This window comes from Trachurus japonicus, chromosome 21 (genome assembly GCF_045865225.1).
Source record: "Trachurus japonicus isolate A0001 chromosome 21, Traja_1.0".
Taxonomy (NCBI): Eukaryota; Metazoa; Chordata; class Actinopteri; order Carangiformes; family Carangidae; genus Trachurus; species Trachurus japonicus.
In genome coordinates, this window is record NC_140927.1 from 35,358,804 (window position 1) to 35,376,869 (window position 18,066).

The window sequence follows — 18,066 nt, forward strand, 5'->3', positions numbered from 1 at the left end:
AGGGTAAGAATAGGACATCAATAGACATTTAAAAAAGAAAATAGATCAGGAAAGAAAAAAAAAAAAAAGAAACACAGGTACATCAGTCAGGTAATAGTAAACTGCAATTGAGATAGCAACAGTCATCATAAATCAGAATAGCAGCATGTGACCTTCAACACAACAGAAATAACATCTAAGTCCCTTCTGTCACGTCAGTCAGGGCTAAGTGGAAGATCTGTCGTCTTAACTAATTGTGAGAATGGACCCCATAGTTTTTTTTTTTTTTTTTTTTTTTTTTTTTTTTTTTTGTAGTATTTTTTTTTTTTCCCCAAATTTTACTGGAGCAGCTAGATAATGAGATAGTCTGATTTTCTCCATTTTAAGAAAATAAAGGGGTTATCTCTAATTCCACGTGGGCATGGGAACTGGTGAGAAAGAAAACGATGCTTTTTTTTATTAAAACTCCGGCCAGGGGTTTGGATGTGGATTTTTTGGAAAACTCCTGTTTTCACGTTTGCATGTATAACAGTGAAAAAACAGTGATTTGGGTAGCCGATTTGTCAGACCCCTGACGGTCTAACCGTAACCATAATTACATAATCTTAATAAAAATAAATAAATAATAATAATGATAAGATTTAATGCAGACTGATGTGTTCATTGTAAAACATTTATTTATTGATGTAACGTTAAATGGGGTGATTTCTGTACAGAGTCCCGAGGCTGGGCTGCTCTTCTGTTCACACACATGAAGCTTCACTTTTCATTCAAACAAACTGCTACTGCCACAATTGTTAGATTTCATCACTGAGACCAACATTTATCTCCTAAAAATAATGTAACCAGCCGGTGGTAAACCTCTAAAAACCTGTGGGTAAGTTAATTAGCGATGGTTTTCTCCCCCGGGATGAGGACGGAGGTTGGCCGGTGGAGCAGCTCTGCAGACCGGCTGCTGCCTCTGTGATGTCCCGGTCGCTGCAGAGCTTCACTTCTCTGAAAAACATCGGAGCAAACTTCTAAACAGCCGTCGTTTGGATAAACTGGCCGTAGATTTGGCATCTAAACAGTTACTTTCTCGCATGAAAAAATATGAAAACTTTACACACAAGGAGGGCAAGTGACGTTGCTGTTGCTATGAGGTTGCTATGCGGGATCATGTGCGGGATTCTGATTGGCTGACGTGGGCTTGAGCTTCTCGCTACACTGCCACCTACAGGTTTGGCTCTTGACGGCATAAACACGGGTCAGTGTAAACGAAACGTTTTCTGAAAACGGACTGGTGTTTATGCAGTGTTTTTTATAAACGGAGAGGGTGAAATGTCCCTTTATGAAAATAGCCGGGCACGTGCAAACGCAGTCTGACACCTCCTCTCTCTCTCTCTCTCCTTCAGGATAGAGGAGCTCTCTCACTCGCTGCAGGAGGAGCAGAGGGAGAAGGAGGAGAGAGAGAAGGAGGTGGAGAGACACAGGGAGTCAGACAGGAGGCTTCAGTCCGTCAGCGAGGCCGTGATCCGACTGGTGAGTCCCCGATCAATATGATCAATACCATCAATACCATCAATACCATCAACACCATCAATACCATCAATACCATCAACACCTCTCTATCAGTTATTGATGATTCACAGGGAGTGTGGTGAGTTTAACCAAGGGGGCAGTTGTGGGTCTGAGAAGTGAAGCTGCAATCCCCTCTTCTTCCTCTGGGGGCTGGTGTCAGAAAGCAGCATTCTCCATAGACCGCCATTTCATTCATTCATTAAAAAAACGTTTTTTTGGTCTCAATCGATAGTTTCTACCCCCGCACACACTCTGAGGGGGGGGGGTTGTTTTTTTAACTCTACCGTTTTACTGTTATTAGGTTAAAACTCTGGCCAATTAGGGCGCGGAAACGTAGAGTGACAGGTCCGAGCAGCTCCGTGGACAGCTGCTTGGAGGCCAGTGGGCTGTTCAGGCCGCCATATTGGAGTCACAAAAACGACTCCCTGTCACCTCCGATTTGCATCGCTGCCCGACTTGTGACAACTACGTACGGCAACTCCACTTGGACAAACTTAGTTTAATTGACTTAGGATCACTGCCCTATGTGCGTTGCCAGAGATGCTTTATCTTTTTATTTAAAAAAAAAAAAAAAACTTTATTAGTACTAATGTAAACTGAGGGTTGGTTGTGGTGGTCTGGATCTTGATGCTCAGAAAACAGGAACAGAGGCAGAGACTTTTAGTGTTTACTCTCCTCTTTTCTCGCCGGCCTCATCACCATGACAACCACAAACAATCAGAACTACCACAACACTCACTGAATAAACGAGTCTGCCGCGGCTGTCTTAGGACGGACCTCCGCGGCTTTTTAAAATAAAAAATAAAAAAATCATTTTCACAGTACTGTACCGTATTTTAAATTCACAGAACTTTAAGCAGACTTCCGCTTGTACGCAAATCGGGCAGTGTCCTAATGAAGTTTGTCCCAGTGGAGTTGCCGTAGGCACCGGTCCAAGATGGCGGCCGGTCTGCACATGCGCAGTAGACCAGTATTGTCGCAAATCGGGTAGTGACAGTCCCCAAAACCAATGGGTGACGTCACGGGTGCTACGTTCATGTTTTTTACAGTCTATGGTTTTATTGTGAAGGGCTGTGTTTTATTGTGAAGGGCCGTGCTGTGTGTTTTATTGTGAAGGGCTGTGTTTTATTGTGAAGGGCCGTGCTGTGTGTTTTATTGTGAAGGGCTGTGTTTTATTGTGAAGGGCCGTGCTGTGACTCCTCCTCCTCCCTCTGGTCTGGACGTGTCGTCTCTTCTCTCCATCGTGTCTCAGGCCGAGAGCCTCCTGCTGCGGAGACAGGAGGAGCTGCAGGTGAGGCACAGCTCACTCTCTACTCCTCTTACTCCTCCTTTCTTCCCCTTTCTCCCTCTCCCTCCTCAGGGGTAGACAATAAGGGAAATTCTCTGGGCCAGTGGCTTTTGAAGATCACTGGCCCAGGACAATAGGTATCGACCCCCATATTAACGAAAAACAACATATCCGAGGCTGGAACTTTCTTATATATCGATACCAATACTAGTAAATTTCCACGATTCTTGACAATTATTCGATACCACGGTTTAAGAAGGACAAAAAAAAGTGCTTCTAAATTCATCAGGCTACTTTATTTAATAAATAAATAACTGTTTCACATATTTAGCCTCCACTGTGGTTTAACAATGAAGTAAAAACAGAGTTAAAATGGTAAATTTATGCCTCAACACAAACATGAAGTTATGTAGTCATTACTTTTATCCTCCAAGTAGTTCAGTGATATAACTGTTGTTCTCATTCATTCACGTTTAGGCTGTTTCCACAGATTGGTGCAAAACTGACTCATTGTTTCATTTTCAGCTCAGTTTTGCGTTTACACAAGTAAACCTGCAGGTGGTGCTGACGTGCCAGGGCACAGAAAGTAGATGTGTCTGGATCTCTTAGCACTAATTCCTCCTCTTCTTTCTCCCTCCTCCTCCTCTCCTCCTCCTCTTCTCAGAGCTGTCACTCACTCCTTGTCTCTGTATCTCTCTGTGTGTGTATCTCTGTGTGTGTGTGTGTGTGTGTGTGTGTGTGTGTGTGTGTGTGTGTCAGGGGGCGGAGCTCAGCGTGCGTCGTGCCTCTGAGGAGAAAACATCTGTGGAGCAGAGACTGAAACATCTGGAGGACGACAACCAGCAGCTGCACACGCACACACAGCACACACAGCACGAGCTCACACACACTCTGGAGCTGCTGCACAGGTACACACACACACACACACACACACACACACACAGTGTACATATGGTGCGTTTATGGAATAGGATACTAGGATTAAATCGTAACAGGATTGCAAGAAAAATCTTTGAGTGGGACACTCTGACCAATGGGGCTTGGGATCGGGACATATATGACATCCTGCTGAGAGCTGGATATGAAGACCATTATTATAACAAAGACAAAGTTGAGATTAATGTATTAAAAGACATTATTTTCCAACAAAGTAAAGATAGATGGGCATTAGATACTTGGGGTACACCAAAACTGCTACTTACTGTGAAATAAAACAGGTATTTGGCCCAGAAAACTATGTTTTGTATAATTTGTCTAAAAAGAAAAGATCCCTGTGTGCTTCATATTTAGAGCTGGTTTACTTGGTCTTCATATGGAGACCAGAGGCTGATGTGTCGGCACAGCAGAAGACGATAGAGTTTGTAATTTATGTGACGTCCAAGAGGTGGAGAATGAAGTTCATTTTGTGTTCTACTGTCCTTTCTATGACTCTATAAGACAAAAACTGTTTAGTAAAGTAGATCCAAATAACAAATCTGTGTGGTTGGACGACGCTGAGAAGATAAAGCATCTTTTTCAGTTTCAATATATTTGCATTTTCTTTATTTCTTGAAAAGGTTTGGGAATGGTGCAACGAGTGAAGTGCGATTTTTCTGCTGAATACTGAAATGTATTCTGAATCTCGGGAATTCGTGTGTGTTGTGTGTTGTCTGGTGTGTTACCTGTGTGGCTGTGTGTGTGGTTGATGTGGGTGTGTGTGTGTTGGTGTGGGTGTGTGTTGGTGTGGCGTGTGTGGTATTGTGTGTTATTGTGTGTGTGGGGGGGTGGTGTGTGTGCAGTGGTGTGTGTGTGTGTGTGTGTGTGGGTGTGTGTGTGTGTGTGTGTGGGTGGTGTGTGTGTGTGTGTGTGTGTGTGTGTGTGTGTGTGTGTGTGTGTGTGTGGGTGTGGGTGTGGGTGTGGGTGTGTGTTGGGTGTGTGTGTGTGTGTTGGGTGTGTGTGTGTGTGTGTTGGGTGTGTGTGTTGGGTGTGTGGGTGTGCGCGTCGTGGGTCGTGCGCGTGTGTTGCTTAGGGAGCAGGAGGTGTGCTCCTCCCGGGCCTTGGCTGGTTGTGGGAGGAGGCGAAGGGGTGGAGCGGAGGTGAGTGGAGGTTGTAGGAGGGAGGGGACAACGACAGAGGGAGGAGAGGTCAGATGTCAGACAGGAGGAGAGGATCTGACATGGGGGTGACACTGTCTCTCAGTACATGGGGGGGGGTAAGCGGACTAATTGGATGATAAGATGGCGGTTTGGGAAATGTTAGACGGCGAGGCGGGGAGAAAGGAGAAAAAAGGGCGGGAGGGAGCAAGCGAAAGAAGAGGGTGAGGGAGAAGTGGAAGGGCAGGAGAGGAGGGGAGACAGAGAAAGACAAGAAGATAGAGAGAAAGAGGGAAGAAGAGGGGAGAGGAGGGAGAAAGAACACGAACGAAAAGAAGAAGGGAAGAAGGAGAGGAGGGAGAAAGAGAAAGAAGGCAGAAGAAGAGGAGAAAGAGAAAGAGAAGACACTAGGAAGAGAAGAGAAAGAGAAGAGTAAGAAGAAGAAGAGAAGAGGGGAGAGGGGGAGAAGGAGAAAGAAGAAGGAGGAAGAAGAAGGAGGAAGAAGGAGAGGAGGGAGAAAGGAGAAAGAAGAGGAGGAAGAAGAGAAGAGAAAGACGGAAGAAGAAGAAGAGAGGAAGGGAGAGGAGGGAGAAAAGAAGAGAAGAGCAGGAGGAAGAGGAGGGAGAAGGGAGAAAGAAGAGGAAGAAGAAGAGGAAGAAGGAGAGGAGGGAGCACAGAGAAGAGAGGGAAGAAGAAGAGGAAGAAGGAGAGGGAGGGAGAAAGAGAAAGGCAGAGGAAGCAGCCGGCAAGAGGAGGGAGGGAAGGAAGAAGGAAGGAGAAGAGGAGGAAGAGGAGAGGAGGGGGAGAAAGAGAAAGCAGAAGAGGAGGAAGAAGAGGCAGGAAGAGGAGAGGAGGGAGAAAGAGAGACAGAAGAGGAAGAAGAAGAGGAAGAAGAGGAGAGGGAGGGCGAAGAGAAAGAAAGAGGAAGAAGAAGAGGAGGGAGGAGGGAAGAAAGGAACGAAGACGGAAGAAGGAGAGGAGGGCGAAAGATAAGAAGAAGAGGAAGAAGAAGAGGAAGAAGGGAGAGGAGGGAGAAAGAGAAAGAAGAAGAGGGAAGAAGAAGAGGAAGAAGGAGAGGAGGGAGAAAGAGAAAGAAGAGGGGAGAAGAAGAGGAAGACGGAGAGGGAGGGAGCAAGAGAAAGACGGGAGGCCGACGCCGAGGAGGGAGAGGAAAGCCCGAAAAGAAGCGGAAGCACCGACGGAGGCAAGACGCCAGGCAGAGGCGGGAGAAATGTAGAAAGAAGCGCATGAAGGAAGCACGAAGAGGAGGCAGAGGGTTCACTCAGGCTGGAGCGGCCTCAGGCGCGGCAGACGGAGCCCGAGGGCCACGCGTCGGCCCTGCCACGAGACCCGGTCGCCTCCTCTATCCTTCCTCCTCCTCTCCTTCTCTTCTTTCTCCCTCTCCCTCCTCTTCCTCCTTCTCTTCTTTCTCCCTCTCCCTCCTCTCCTCCTCTTCTTTCTCACTCTCCCTCATCTTCCTCTTCTTCTTCCTCTTCCCCCTCCTCCTCTTCCCCTTTCCTCCTTCTCTTCTTTCTCCCTCTTCCTCCTTCTCTTCTTTCTCCCTCCTCCTCCTCCTCTCCTCTTCTTCCTCTTCCTCCTTCTCTTCCTCCTCCTCTTCCTCTTCCTCCTCTTTCTCCCTCTCCCTCTTCCTCCTCTTCTCCCTCTCCCTCCTCTTCTTCCTCTCCCTCCTCCTCCTCTTCTCCCTCTCCCTCCTCTTCTTCCTCTCCCTCCTCCTCCTCTTCTCCCTCTCCCTCCTCCTCCTCCTCTTCCTCCTTCTCTTCTTTCTCCCTCTCCCTCCTCTTCCTCCTCCTCTTCCTCTTCCTCCTCTTTCTCCCTCTCCCTCCTCCTCCTCTTCTCCCTCTCCCTCCTCTTCTTCCTCTTCCCCCTCCTCCTCTTCCCCTTTCCTCCTTCTCTTCTTTCTCCCTCTTCACACGCATCCTGACTTGTTGGTAAACATCCCTCTATTGGTTCTACTGAGAAACAGACGTGTGTGTGTCTGTGTGTGTTCCAGGGTGGAGGCGGAGCTTCTGGAGAACGTCCAGCAGACGGAGAGAGAGACTCGTCACCAGCTGGAGGTCCAGAGTCTGAAGGTGAGACAGGAGGAAGAGGAGGAGGAGGAGGAGGAGGAGGAGGAAAGGAGGAGGAGGAGGAGGAGGAGTCTGTCTCTGTCTCTGTCTGCCGGATCCAGAACCAGAACCAGCTCTCACCTCTCTCCTCTTCTCCTCCTCCTGCAGGTGGCGCTGGAGAGGGAGCAGCTGGACAGATGTAGAGCAGAAGGAGAAGCAGCTGAAGTCAGAGACGCTCTGCAGCAGGTACACACACACACACACACACACACACACACACACACACACACACACACACACACACACAGAAACGTCGGTAACACTTTACTTGAATAGGTATTCATCAGATTGACATAACAGCTGTCATAAACATCAATGAATACTTATGACAGCTGTGGTTAAGTGTCATTCGGTAAGTTATGTCACTTTTGATGCAAAGTTGACATTGTTTGAGATGTTTTTGTTCTGACAACTTGACATAAAGACAATTTAAACTGTCATAACAGACCTAATGGACAAACTTTAACAATTATGTCAAGTTCTCATAACAAGGACATCTCAAATCTTACCGAGAATATTTGTCTTATTTCTAGTCAAAATGTCATTTCTAGTCAAAATAAATCTCATTCTACTTAAAATCAGACTCATCACATAAAAAGCAGCTTGTTTTTAGACACTTTTTACTTCTTTCAAGCAGATTTTCACATGAAATAAGTAGAAAAATCTGATAGTGGAGCAAGTTTTTATTTCTTATTACAAGCACAAAAAACTTGCTTTCACTGGCAGATTTTTCTACTTATTTCAAGTGAAAATGAGTTTGAAACAAGTGAAAATGATCTAAAAACAAGTTAATTTTTAGGTGATGAGTCTTATTTTAAGTGGAAAGAGATTAGTTTTGACTAGAAATGAGACATTTTGACAAGAAATAAGACAAATATTCTTGGAAAGACTTTGAGATTTTGCAGTGTGTGTCACTTTTGATGCAAAGTTGACATTATTTGAGATGTTTTTGTTATGAGAACTTGACATAATTTTTAAAGTTTGGCCATTAGGTCTGCTATGACAGTTTAAATTGTCTTTATGTCAAGTTGTCAGAACAAAAACATCTCAAACAATGTCAACTTTGCATCAAAAGTGACATAACTTACTGAATGACACTTAACCACAGCTGTCAGAAGTATTCATTGATGTTTATGACAGCTGTTATGTCAATCTGATGAATACCTATTCAAGTAAAGTGTTACCGAAACATCTGTATGAACCAGTCAGTGTTGTGTTGTGTCGTGTGTGTGTGTGTGTGTGTGTGTGTGTGTGTGTGTGTGTGTGTGTGTGTGTTCCAGTCCAGGGAGTGTGTGCTGCGTCTCTCCTCCTCCGAGTGTGTGTTGAAGAGGGACGTGGACGAGGGACGAGACGCTCTGGACAAGATGGCCGCCCTCAACTCAGCTCTGGCCTCAGACAAGAGGGAGCTGAACATACAGCTGCTGCAGGTACACACACACACACACACACACACACACACACACACACACCTGAACATCAACCACTTCTGTCCTTTAAGCTGAGATACTACAGGTGAATAGGGTAAATATTTTAAATAACAGATATCACCATGAAACTTCCCAAGTTTATCACTCACACTAAGGCAATTATTTTTTGTATTACAAGTTTTTGTCAAATGTTATGTTTAAATATGTAAATGAGGCAATATCTAATTAAATATGCGCTAATTTGCATATATTTCCTGAACCGAAATCTGAACAATGGATAAAGCTACTTTGTTTTATTTTGTTGACATATTAGAGTCTTTAGTTTTTCCAGCGGAGGATTGTGGATATCTCTTTTTATCACTCTGTAAATGAGAAAATACTGTCACCAGCCCCTAAAAAATCTAAATGTCTCCATGTTTGTAGTAATAAAATGTTGTATAAATGAGGCAGTGAATGATATATCAACAATCCCCTCTGTAAAAACCTTCAGAATATAGAAAGGGATCAAAGTGGAAGGTTTGGTGTCTGGAAGTGCTGCTGAAGTGGAGATTTCTAGAGAGGAGTCTGAGTCTGGAAAACTCTTTCTGAGAAAACGTTAATGTAAATTGTAATGTGGATTTTCTACAATTTCTTTTGACTTTTCTGAAAGAATACATGTTAAGGAAGAAAAATCGCCCAAAATCTCATGCATGAAAAAACTGTTTTTGCCTGTTAGTGTCTCGCCTTAACTCTTTCGCGACCACACTAATTCCTCAGCACATCCGCTCAGGACCACATGTTTTTGGCTATTTGTTTACCTTTTTCTCACGTCGAACCGAACTCTGTACATCACCTAGAAACAAACGGTCTAAACGTGGTTGAAGAGTGACTTTCCAACGTGCTCCTCGAAAAAACGGCGAGTTTTTCCGCCGTTTCGTTCGTGAGTACGAAGGAGAAGAAGAGAGCTGGGTTTCTCCAAAAACGGAGCTCCCGCTCTAGTTTCAGAGAAAAACGCACTTTTGTGTCAAGTGTCAATCTGCTCATTTTACCGCTACTCTGCAGTGTGGCGTCTCCCAAATCATTTCTACGGCTAAATGAATATATTTGTAGGTAAATCTGGGGGGTGTGGCAGCTTGGAGAGCAGCGGTGCAGCGGTGCAGCGGTGCAGCGGTGCAGCGGTGCAGCGGTGCAGCGGTGCAGCGGTGCAGCGGTGCGGGTCTCTGGCTGCAGCTCCGTGACACTGCTGTGTGACTGGCCGGCGATGAGTGCTCTGGGGCGGGGGCGGCCGGTCACAGCCCCCGCTGCTCAGCCCCCGCTGCTCAGCGCCCGCTCCGCTGCACCGTGAAAACAGCAGAGATAACCGGCTTTCAGATCCAAGTCTCCAAACCAGAAACGTTTGTAACAGCACCGGTAAAAGTCGCCAGATTTGTCGCCAGGCGCTTTTGTCAAAAGAGGGTTTGGCCGACAGCTGCACAGCGCTGCATGCTGTCCCCAGAGCAGCGTTCAAGGAGAACGATTACACAAACAAAACCAAGATCACACAGTTTATAAAAAACATAATGTTTTGATTTTAGTTTCAAACAGTTTTACATATCAGAGGAACCATATTCACACACAGGGACCTCAGAGTGGCTATTATCCTAATCTGTAAAAAAACGGTTTTGACGAGTTAACTCGTCAATGGTCGCGAAAGAGTTAACACCTGTGTCTGTGTGTGTGTGTGTGCGCAGCTGGAGTGTGACCTGTCCGACAGCCAATCACAGCTGCAGGCTCTGAGGTCGGAGGTCAACGCCCTGAGGCTCAGGTGAGTCCGCTTCACTTCATACCGTCCACTGGTCCACTGCTGCAGGTTCGATTCCCCCCGTCTAAACCTGACTGTGTGTGTGTTCAGAGCCCAGAGGGAGGAGGAGGAGGAGGAGGAGGAGGAGGAAGAAGAGGAGGAGGAGGAGGAGGTCGTCCTTCAGCTCCGAGGGACAGAGGAGGAGAAGAGAAAGATGGAGGAAAAGGAGAGAAAGATGGAGGAGGAGAAGAGGAGGATGGAGGAGAAGGAGAGAGAACTGATCTCCCTGCTGGAGGAGAGAGAGAATGATGGACGTCAGCTGGAGGAGGTGAGGAGGAGGAGGAGGAGGAGTGAATGTTGTCATGTGACCCATCTGTGTCTGATGACGCCTGTGTGCCCAAGGCGGTGGATCGGACTACACGCAGGCGTAGCTCACAGTCGGCCATATTTGAACGGGCAACTGTCTCTGACTCTGGCTGCAGTTACAGAGCAGTAGATGGTGATCCAGTCATCTGCACTAAAAAAACGATTCATAACTCTGTGAAAAATAAATCAGTATGTAGCTATTACTTTAACTATTTGCATAATGTAATGTTACTTTTACAAAAAAAAGTACATGATTAAAATGATCCGTCATTTTAAGTATGCTGCATCATAACTGCATAGACGTTCATAAAAAATCAAACCGTTTTGAAATCGGACAAAAACTGAGCAAGTTATGGTCGTTATAGCAGAACATGCAGCATAGGCTTAGAGTTGACCTTACCAAGATGGCCGCCGTGTGGCTACGCTTTGTCATTGGGCAGCAGCGGCAGGCGAGTCATCTAGTCTTCTTATAGAGGGATTATCAGCCTACGTCACTGACGTTCTACTGCGCATGTCGCCTGCAGAAAGACAGCAGCAAGAGCCATGATCATGTCTTTTTGTGCTGTTAGTTGCACTAATTGTTTTGATAAAAATAACAAAACGCGCAAATTTTACAGAATACCGTCAACTCGCACCCCTTTCAAGGCAAATGAGAGAGAAAATAGTACATTGGCGATTAATTTCGAGCAATATAATGTGTTAGACACGTTGGTTTGAATGGTGATAAAGCTAAATGCCCACAGGCACAGCTGGAGAACTGTCTGCAGCGAATGAGTTGTGAAATGTTTACTACGACAGTGACTGAAGACGAGGTCACATACTAATGGAAAGCAAGCTGACATTAATTAACGTTAAACTATGTTGTTTTAAATTACCGGTACATACTCAGCCATGCACGTAATGTTATAGTTACGTTATGCAGTTGTTCCAGACTTTAGACATGTCCGTCCTCTTCCCTCGTCTCTGACCAGGCAGCAGCTCAGTCCTCACAGACACTGAGTTTTGTAAACGTGAGTGTTTTCCTGAACATGATTGTGTGTTAAATAGCTGTAGGTAACGTTAGGGATGCACAGTGTTGTTTTTACCGATAACCACCGCTGCTGTGAGTGTCCGTGGTTTGTCCCGTGGCTGAGTTGCCGTTGCCGCGGTACAAACTCGTTCCTCCGTCCTGATGTGTTTTTTTCTTTTTTTCCTGCCGTTATAAAACCTACAGTCTATGTATAAAACACACACTACATCAGCAGGTGATAAACTGTTGTAGTAGGCTGACAACATCGCAAGCTAACACCGCTTTGACTACACTAGATCCATGGAGGTAACCATGACAACCGGTTCTTTCTGCAGTCAGGTTGCGCACGCATCCTGACTTGTTGGTAAACAGATAATCCCTCTATATCTTTGTGTGTGCCGTCCACAGCTGTCCTCCCAGCATGCATCTGTGTGCGGCGAGCTGAAGGAGGCGCGGGAGCAGCTGCGTCGGGCGGAGGAGGAGGCGAGGAGGAGAGAGGAGGAGGCGCGGAGGAGAGAGAGGCAGCAGCAGGAGGAGCAGCAGAGGGAGAGCAGGAGGCTGCAGGAGGAGACAGAGGCGCTGCACACACACAGGGAGCAGCTGCAGGAGGAGCTGCAGGAGCTCAGGTACAACAACGCACACCTCACTTTGTTGTGACTGGTCCCTCACTTTATCGTGTCTGGTCCCTCTTTTTATCATGACTCATCCCTGTTTTTATCGTGACTTGTCCCTCTTTTTATCATGACTCATCCCTGTTTTTATCGTGACTTATCCCTGTTTTTATCATGACTTGTCCCTCTTTTTATCATGACTTGTCCCTCTTTTTATCGTGACTTATCCCTCTTTTTATCATGACTTATCCCTGTTTTTATCGTGACTTGTCCCTCTTTTTATCATGACTTATCCCTCACTTTATCATGACTTGTCCCTCTTTTTATCATGACTTGTCCCTCTTTTTATCATGACTTGTCCCTCTTTTTATCATGACTTGTCCCTCTTTTTATCGTGACTTATCCCTCTTTTTATCATGACTCATCCCTGTTTTTATCGTGACTGGTCCCTCATTTTATCGTGACTTGTCCCTCTTTTTATCGTGACTTATCCCTCTTTTTATCGTGACTTGTCCCTCTTTTTATCATGACTTGTCCCTCTTTTTATCGTGACTTATCCCTCTTTTTATCGTGACTTATCCCTCTTTTTATCATGACTTGTCCCTCTTTTTATCGTGACTTATCCCTCTTTTTATCGTGACTTGTCCCTCTTTTTATCGTGACTTATCCCTCTTTTTATCATGACTTATCCCTCTTTTTATCGTGACTTATCCCTCTTTTTATCGTGACCGGTCCCTCTTTTTATCGTGACTTGTCCCTCTTTTTATCGTGACTCATCCCTCTTTTTATCGTGACCGGTCCCTCTCTTTATCGTGACTGGTCCCTCTTTTTATCATGACTTGTCCCTCTTTTTATCGTGACTTATCCCTCTTTTTATCGTGACTTATCCCTCTTTTTATCATGACTTATCCCTCTTTTTATCGTGACCTATCCCTCTTTTTATCGTGTCTCATCCCTCTTGTTATCGTGACTTATCCCTCTTTTTATCGTGACTTGTCCCTCTTTTTATTGTGACTGGTCCCTCTTTTTATCGTGACTTGTCCCTCTTTTTATCGTGACTTATCCCTCTTTTTATCATGACTTGTCCCTCTTTTTATCGTGACTTATCCCTCTTTTTATCATGACTTGTCCCTCTTTTTATCGTGACTTGTCCCTCTTTTTATCGTGACTTATCCCTCTTTTTATCATGACTTGTCCCTCTTTTTATCGTGACTTATCCCTCTTTTTATCATGACTTGTCCCTCTTTTTATCATGACTTGTCCCTCTTTTTATCGTGACCTATCCCTCTTTTTATCATGACTGGTCCCTCTTTTTATCATGACTTGTCCCTCTTTTTATCATGACTTATCCCTCTTTTTATCATGACTGGTCCCTCTTTTTATCATGACTTGTCCCTCTTTTTATCGTGTCTCATCCCTCTTTTTATCATGACTGGTCCCTCTTTTTATCATGACTTGTCCCTCTTTTTATCGTGACCTATCCCTCTTTTTATCATGACTTGTCCCTCTTTTTATCGTGACTTGTCCCTCTTTTTATCGTGACTTGTCCCTCTTTTTATCGTGACTTGTCCCTCTTTTTATCGTGACCTGTCCCTCTTTTTATCGTGACCTATCCCTCTTTTTATCATGACTGGTCCCTCTTTTTATCATGACTTATCCCTCTTTTTATCGTGACTTGTCCCTCTTTTTATCATGACTTATCCCTCTTTTTATCGTGACTTGTCCCTCTTTTTATCGTGACTTATCCCTCTTTTTATCGTGACTTATCCCTCTTTTTATCATGACTTGTCCCTCTTTTTATCGTGACTTGTCCCTCTTTTTATCATGACTTGTCCCTCTTTTTATCGTGACTTATCCCTCTTTTTATCATGACTTGTCCCTCTTTTTATCATGACTTATCCCTCTTTTTATCGTGACTTGTCCCTCTTTTTATCATGACTTATCCCTCTTTTTATCGTGACTGGTCCCTCACTTTATCGTGACTTGACCCTCTTTTTATCGTGACTTATCCCTCTTTTTATCGTGACTTATCCCTCTTTTTATCGTGACTGGTCCCTCACTTTATCGTGACTTCTCCCTCTTTTTATCGTGACTTATCCCTCTTTTTATCGTGACTTATCCCTCTTTTTATCGTGACTGTTCCCTCTTTTTATCGTGACAGTTGCCTCACTTTATCATGACTTATCCCTCTTTTTATGGTGACTCATCCCTCTTTTTATGGTGACTTGTCCCTCTTTTTATCATGACTTATCCCTCTTTTTATCGTGACTTATCTCTGTTTTTATCGTGACTTATCCCTCTTTTCATCATGACTTATCCCTCTTTTTTCGTGACTTGTCCGTCTTTTTATCGTGACTGGTCCCTCTTTTTATCATGACTTATCCCTCTTTTTATCGTGACTTGTCCGTCTTTTTATCGTGACTTGTCCCTCTTTTTATCATGACTTATCCCTCTTTTTATCGTGACTGGTCCCTCTTTTTATCATGACTGGTCCCTCTTTTTATCATGACTTATCCCTCTTTTTATCGTGACTGGTCCCTCACTTAATCGTGACTTGACCCTCTTTTTATCGTGACTTATCCCTCTTTTTATCGTGACTTATCCCTCTTTTTATCGTGACTGTTCCCTCTTTTTATCGTGACTTTTCCCTCTTTTTATCGTGACTCATCTCTGTTTTTATCGTGACTTATCCCTCTTTTTATCGTGACTGTTCCCTCTTTTTATCGTGACAGTTGCCTCACTTTATCATGACTTATCCCTCTTTTTATGGTGACTCATCCCTCTTTTTATGGTGACTTGTCCCTCTTTTTATCATGACTTTTCCCTCTTTTTATCGTGACTCATCTCTGTTTTTATCGTGACTTATCCCTCTTTTTATCATGACTTATCCCTCTTTTTATCGTAACTTATCCCTCTTTTTATCATGACTTATCCCTCTTTTTATCATGACTTGTCCTCACTTTATCATGACTGGTCCCTCTTTTTATCGTGACTCATCTCTTTTTTTATCATGACTTATCCCTCTTTTTATCATGACTTATCCCTCTTTTTATCATGACTTGTCCTCACTTTATCATGACTGGTCCCTCTTTTTATCGTGACTCATCCCTGTTTTTATCATGACTTGTTCCTCTTTTTATCGTGACTGTTCCCTCACTTTATTTTTAACCATTCCTACACTTCTCTCTCTCTCTCTCTCTCTCTCTCTGTGTCAGGTGTGTGTCGGTGTCTCTCCACCAGCTCTCCTCTCAGCAGCAGCACCAGTTGTCTCAGGCCGAGGTCGACCGCTGTCAGCTCAACACGCACATCCAGACGGTGACGCAGCACAAACTCGCCTTACAGGGAGAGATCGAGTGTCTGAGGCAAGAGGTGGAGCAGGAGACGGCCCGCAGGGAGAGGAGCGAGGAGGAGAAGGAGGCGCTGAAGGAGGAGGCGGAGGAGCTGAGGAGGACGAGGAGGAGGGAGGAGGAAGAGGAGGAGGAGCAGAGCAGGAAGGAGAAGGAGGCCTGGCAGAGAGAGAGGGAGGCTCTGAGCCAGGAGCTGGGGACGAGAGATGGAGAGGTGTTTTGTTTTTTTTTGTTTTGTTTTTTTTATTTAGATCCACAGGGCCGGCCCCTGGCATAAACCCTCTATGTGGTTGTTTAGGGCCACAGCCGTTAGGTGGGGGGCCACATGATCAGAAAGGTACCGGGGTTCATCAAGTCATTTAAACATCCTGAGGTCTGCACGTGCAGCTATGAGCTTTATATGTAATGTGAAGTCAATATTCAGCTTCTTTTATCTCACATTTGAGACATTTGGTGAAAATAGAACGGCAGAATGACAACATTTGTGCTCAAAAAACAATCTTACAAAATGTCATTTTAGACTTGTTTTCTACACTTCTCTATTACTGTATTCATATCCGATTTCAAGCACCAAAACAGTTCATTCTCATGACTGAAGGAGTGTTTTCACAAGGGATTTGAATTTTTTTCAAAAAGCAGACCTCAAATTTCCAGCATTTGTCCTAAATTATTTCTTTCTACAGTGTTCTAGGACAAACTGGCCTCAGTGTGCTTACAGCGGAGGTTCTAATATTTAGACATAAAACACTTGTTACATCTGCAAGAATCTTAAAAAGATAAATTTAAGAAAATATGTAAAAGTGGAGAAAATGGCCTCAAACCTCAGGGGGCATAAACACGTCTGTATTCAGTTTTAACCAGTGATTTGGTGTTTGCGCTTAGAGTGCAGGGCCACAAACAAAAATCTTGTTTAGGGGGCCACCAACATCCTAGGACCGGCCCTGTAGATCCGCATTAGCTTTTGCCACGCAGCAGCAGCTCTTCTTCCTGGGGTCTTTTCATCATAATAAATGACAAATACAAACCATTAACACTAGGGCTGTCAGAGTTAACGCGTTAATCGCGATGAGATCAATTAAAAAAATTAACGCGATAAATTTTTTTAATCGCGGTTAATCGCGGCCCATTTTGTCCTCTGTCTGCTGGACTGGAGGACTGGAGTGTGGGACCTCCAGTCCAGTAGGTGGCGGTAAGCCACCTTCAAGTTGGTTGCTACACAAATATACACAGTCTAACATATATCCACAGCTCCATCCATTGATTTTTTGACGGCTTCGTTGTCAACAAATGCACGTGGCCAGGCAGAGACGTAGCAAAGTAACGGGCAATTTCCACTGGATGCAATTCGTTTCAATTCTGTGTGAGTTTCATGCATCATGTGTTATGATTAGGTACTAGGCCTGCTAGGTCTGGTCTAAAAGTTGTTTGTCTAGAGATTATAACACTTTGGAGTGTTGAAAGTCCAAAGCGCCATATAATATTTTTAATAGAGATTAATCGCGAGTTAACTATGGAAAAAATGCGATTAATCGCGATTAGAAAAATTAATCGTTTGACAGCCCTAATTAACACACAACACATTAATACATAAAACAAAAAATACATACAGAAAACACATACTCAATACATACACACACAAAACAAAACATCCAAGACAAACACTTAACATATATTTAATCACTACACAACAAGGATGCCAGGACCCAATTTACAAATATAGGCTACTAATGGTCACAGTTGCGATCAAAATAATAATCTCTTAGTTTCATTTTAAAACTAACCATGTTTCTTTGTTGTGTAACATAATTCGGAAGGGCATTCCACTCCTTCATAGCTCGATATAATACTGTACCTTGAGAGAGTGCCCTGGGTAATATAAAATAACCTCCAGCAGCGTCCAGTTGAATAATTATGTATGTTTGAACTAAAAGATAATTTTCTATACAAAATGTATATGGCATTTTAGTTGTTATTATATTTCTAAGAAAAACCATCAACAAATATGACAATCTGTGCTTAACATCCAGCCAACAGAGACTGGCATCATGCATTTGACAAATATTCAACCTTATAGACCGAATCTCCTTGTTGTTTACAACTACTTCCTGGTAGAAAACCAGCATTCGAACAATAGTGACGGACGAGAGTTTCACTATATATATCTACCTTTTCATGTTACTATATCACCGTTTAGACTAATCTGATGTTTGTAAAGTTTATAAAACCAATGATTGGACAAACATTACTATTTCTGTCTGCACATTTTTGTAATTAGTCATGGTTATCATAGATTAGCCGGGCTAACGGTTAGCTACCTGTTTAACTTTAATAACTCAGTGACTCAATAAACGCTCCATGAAAAAATATTTTCTCCAGCGGATATCTGAGTTCCAACATGACTGAGCTAACTGGAGTAGTTTCATGTCGTGTCCCACAACGGGAGGGTTTTAACAGCTGACGTCCTGCTGGTAGCTTAACTACTGCTGTTAGCTTAGCTACCGTTAGCTTAGCTACCGTTAGCT

The 18,066-nt window shown here is 44.0% G+C and overlaps 1 protein-coding gene across 1 annotated transcript in view; it reads left to right on the top strand.

Annotated features, from left to right (window-relative positions):
- Window positions 1-18,066, top strand: part of LOC146965701 (uncharacterized) — a 59,504-nt gene that overhangs the window by 19,149 nt on the left and 22,289 nt on the right. Inside the window, exons 9-19 of the mRNA XM_085765095.1 lie at window positions 1,374-1,500; window positions 2,729-2,830; window positions 3,587-3,735; window positions 4,836-4,988; window positions 6,884-6,989; window positions 7,134-7,211; window positions 8,306-8,452; window positions 10,162-10,235; window positions 10,323-10,539; window positions 11,995-12,212; window positions 15,413-15,758. Coding sequence (XP_085621221.1) covers window positions 1,374-1,500; window positions 2,729-2,830; window positions 3,587-3,735; window positions 4,836-4,988; window positions 6,884-6,989; window positions 7,134-7,211; window positions 8,306-8,452; window positions 10,162-10,235; window positions 10,323-10,539; window positions 11,995-12,212; window positions 15,413-15,758 — 1,717 coding nt within the window. The remainder of the gene's footprint in view (window positions 1-1,373; window positions 1,501-2,728; window positions 2,831-3,586; window positions 3,736-4,835; window positions 4,989-6,883; window positions 6,990-7,133; window positions 7,212-8,305; window positions 8,453-10,161; window positions 10,236-10,322; window positions 10,540-11,994; window positions 12,213-15,412; window positions 15,759-18,066) is intronic.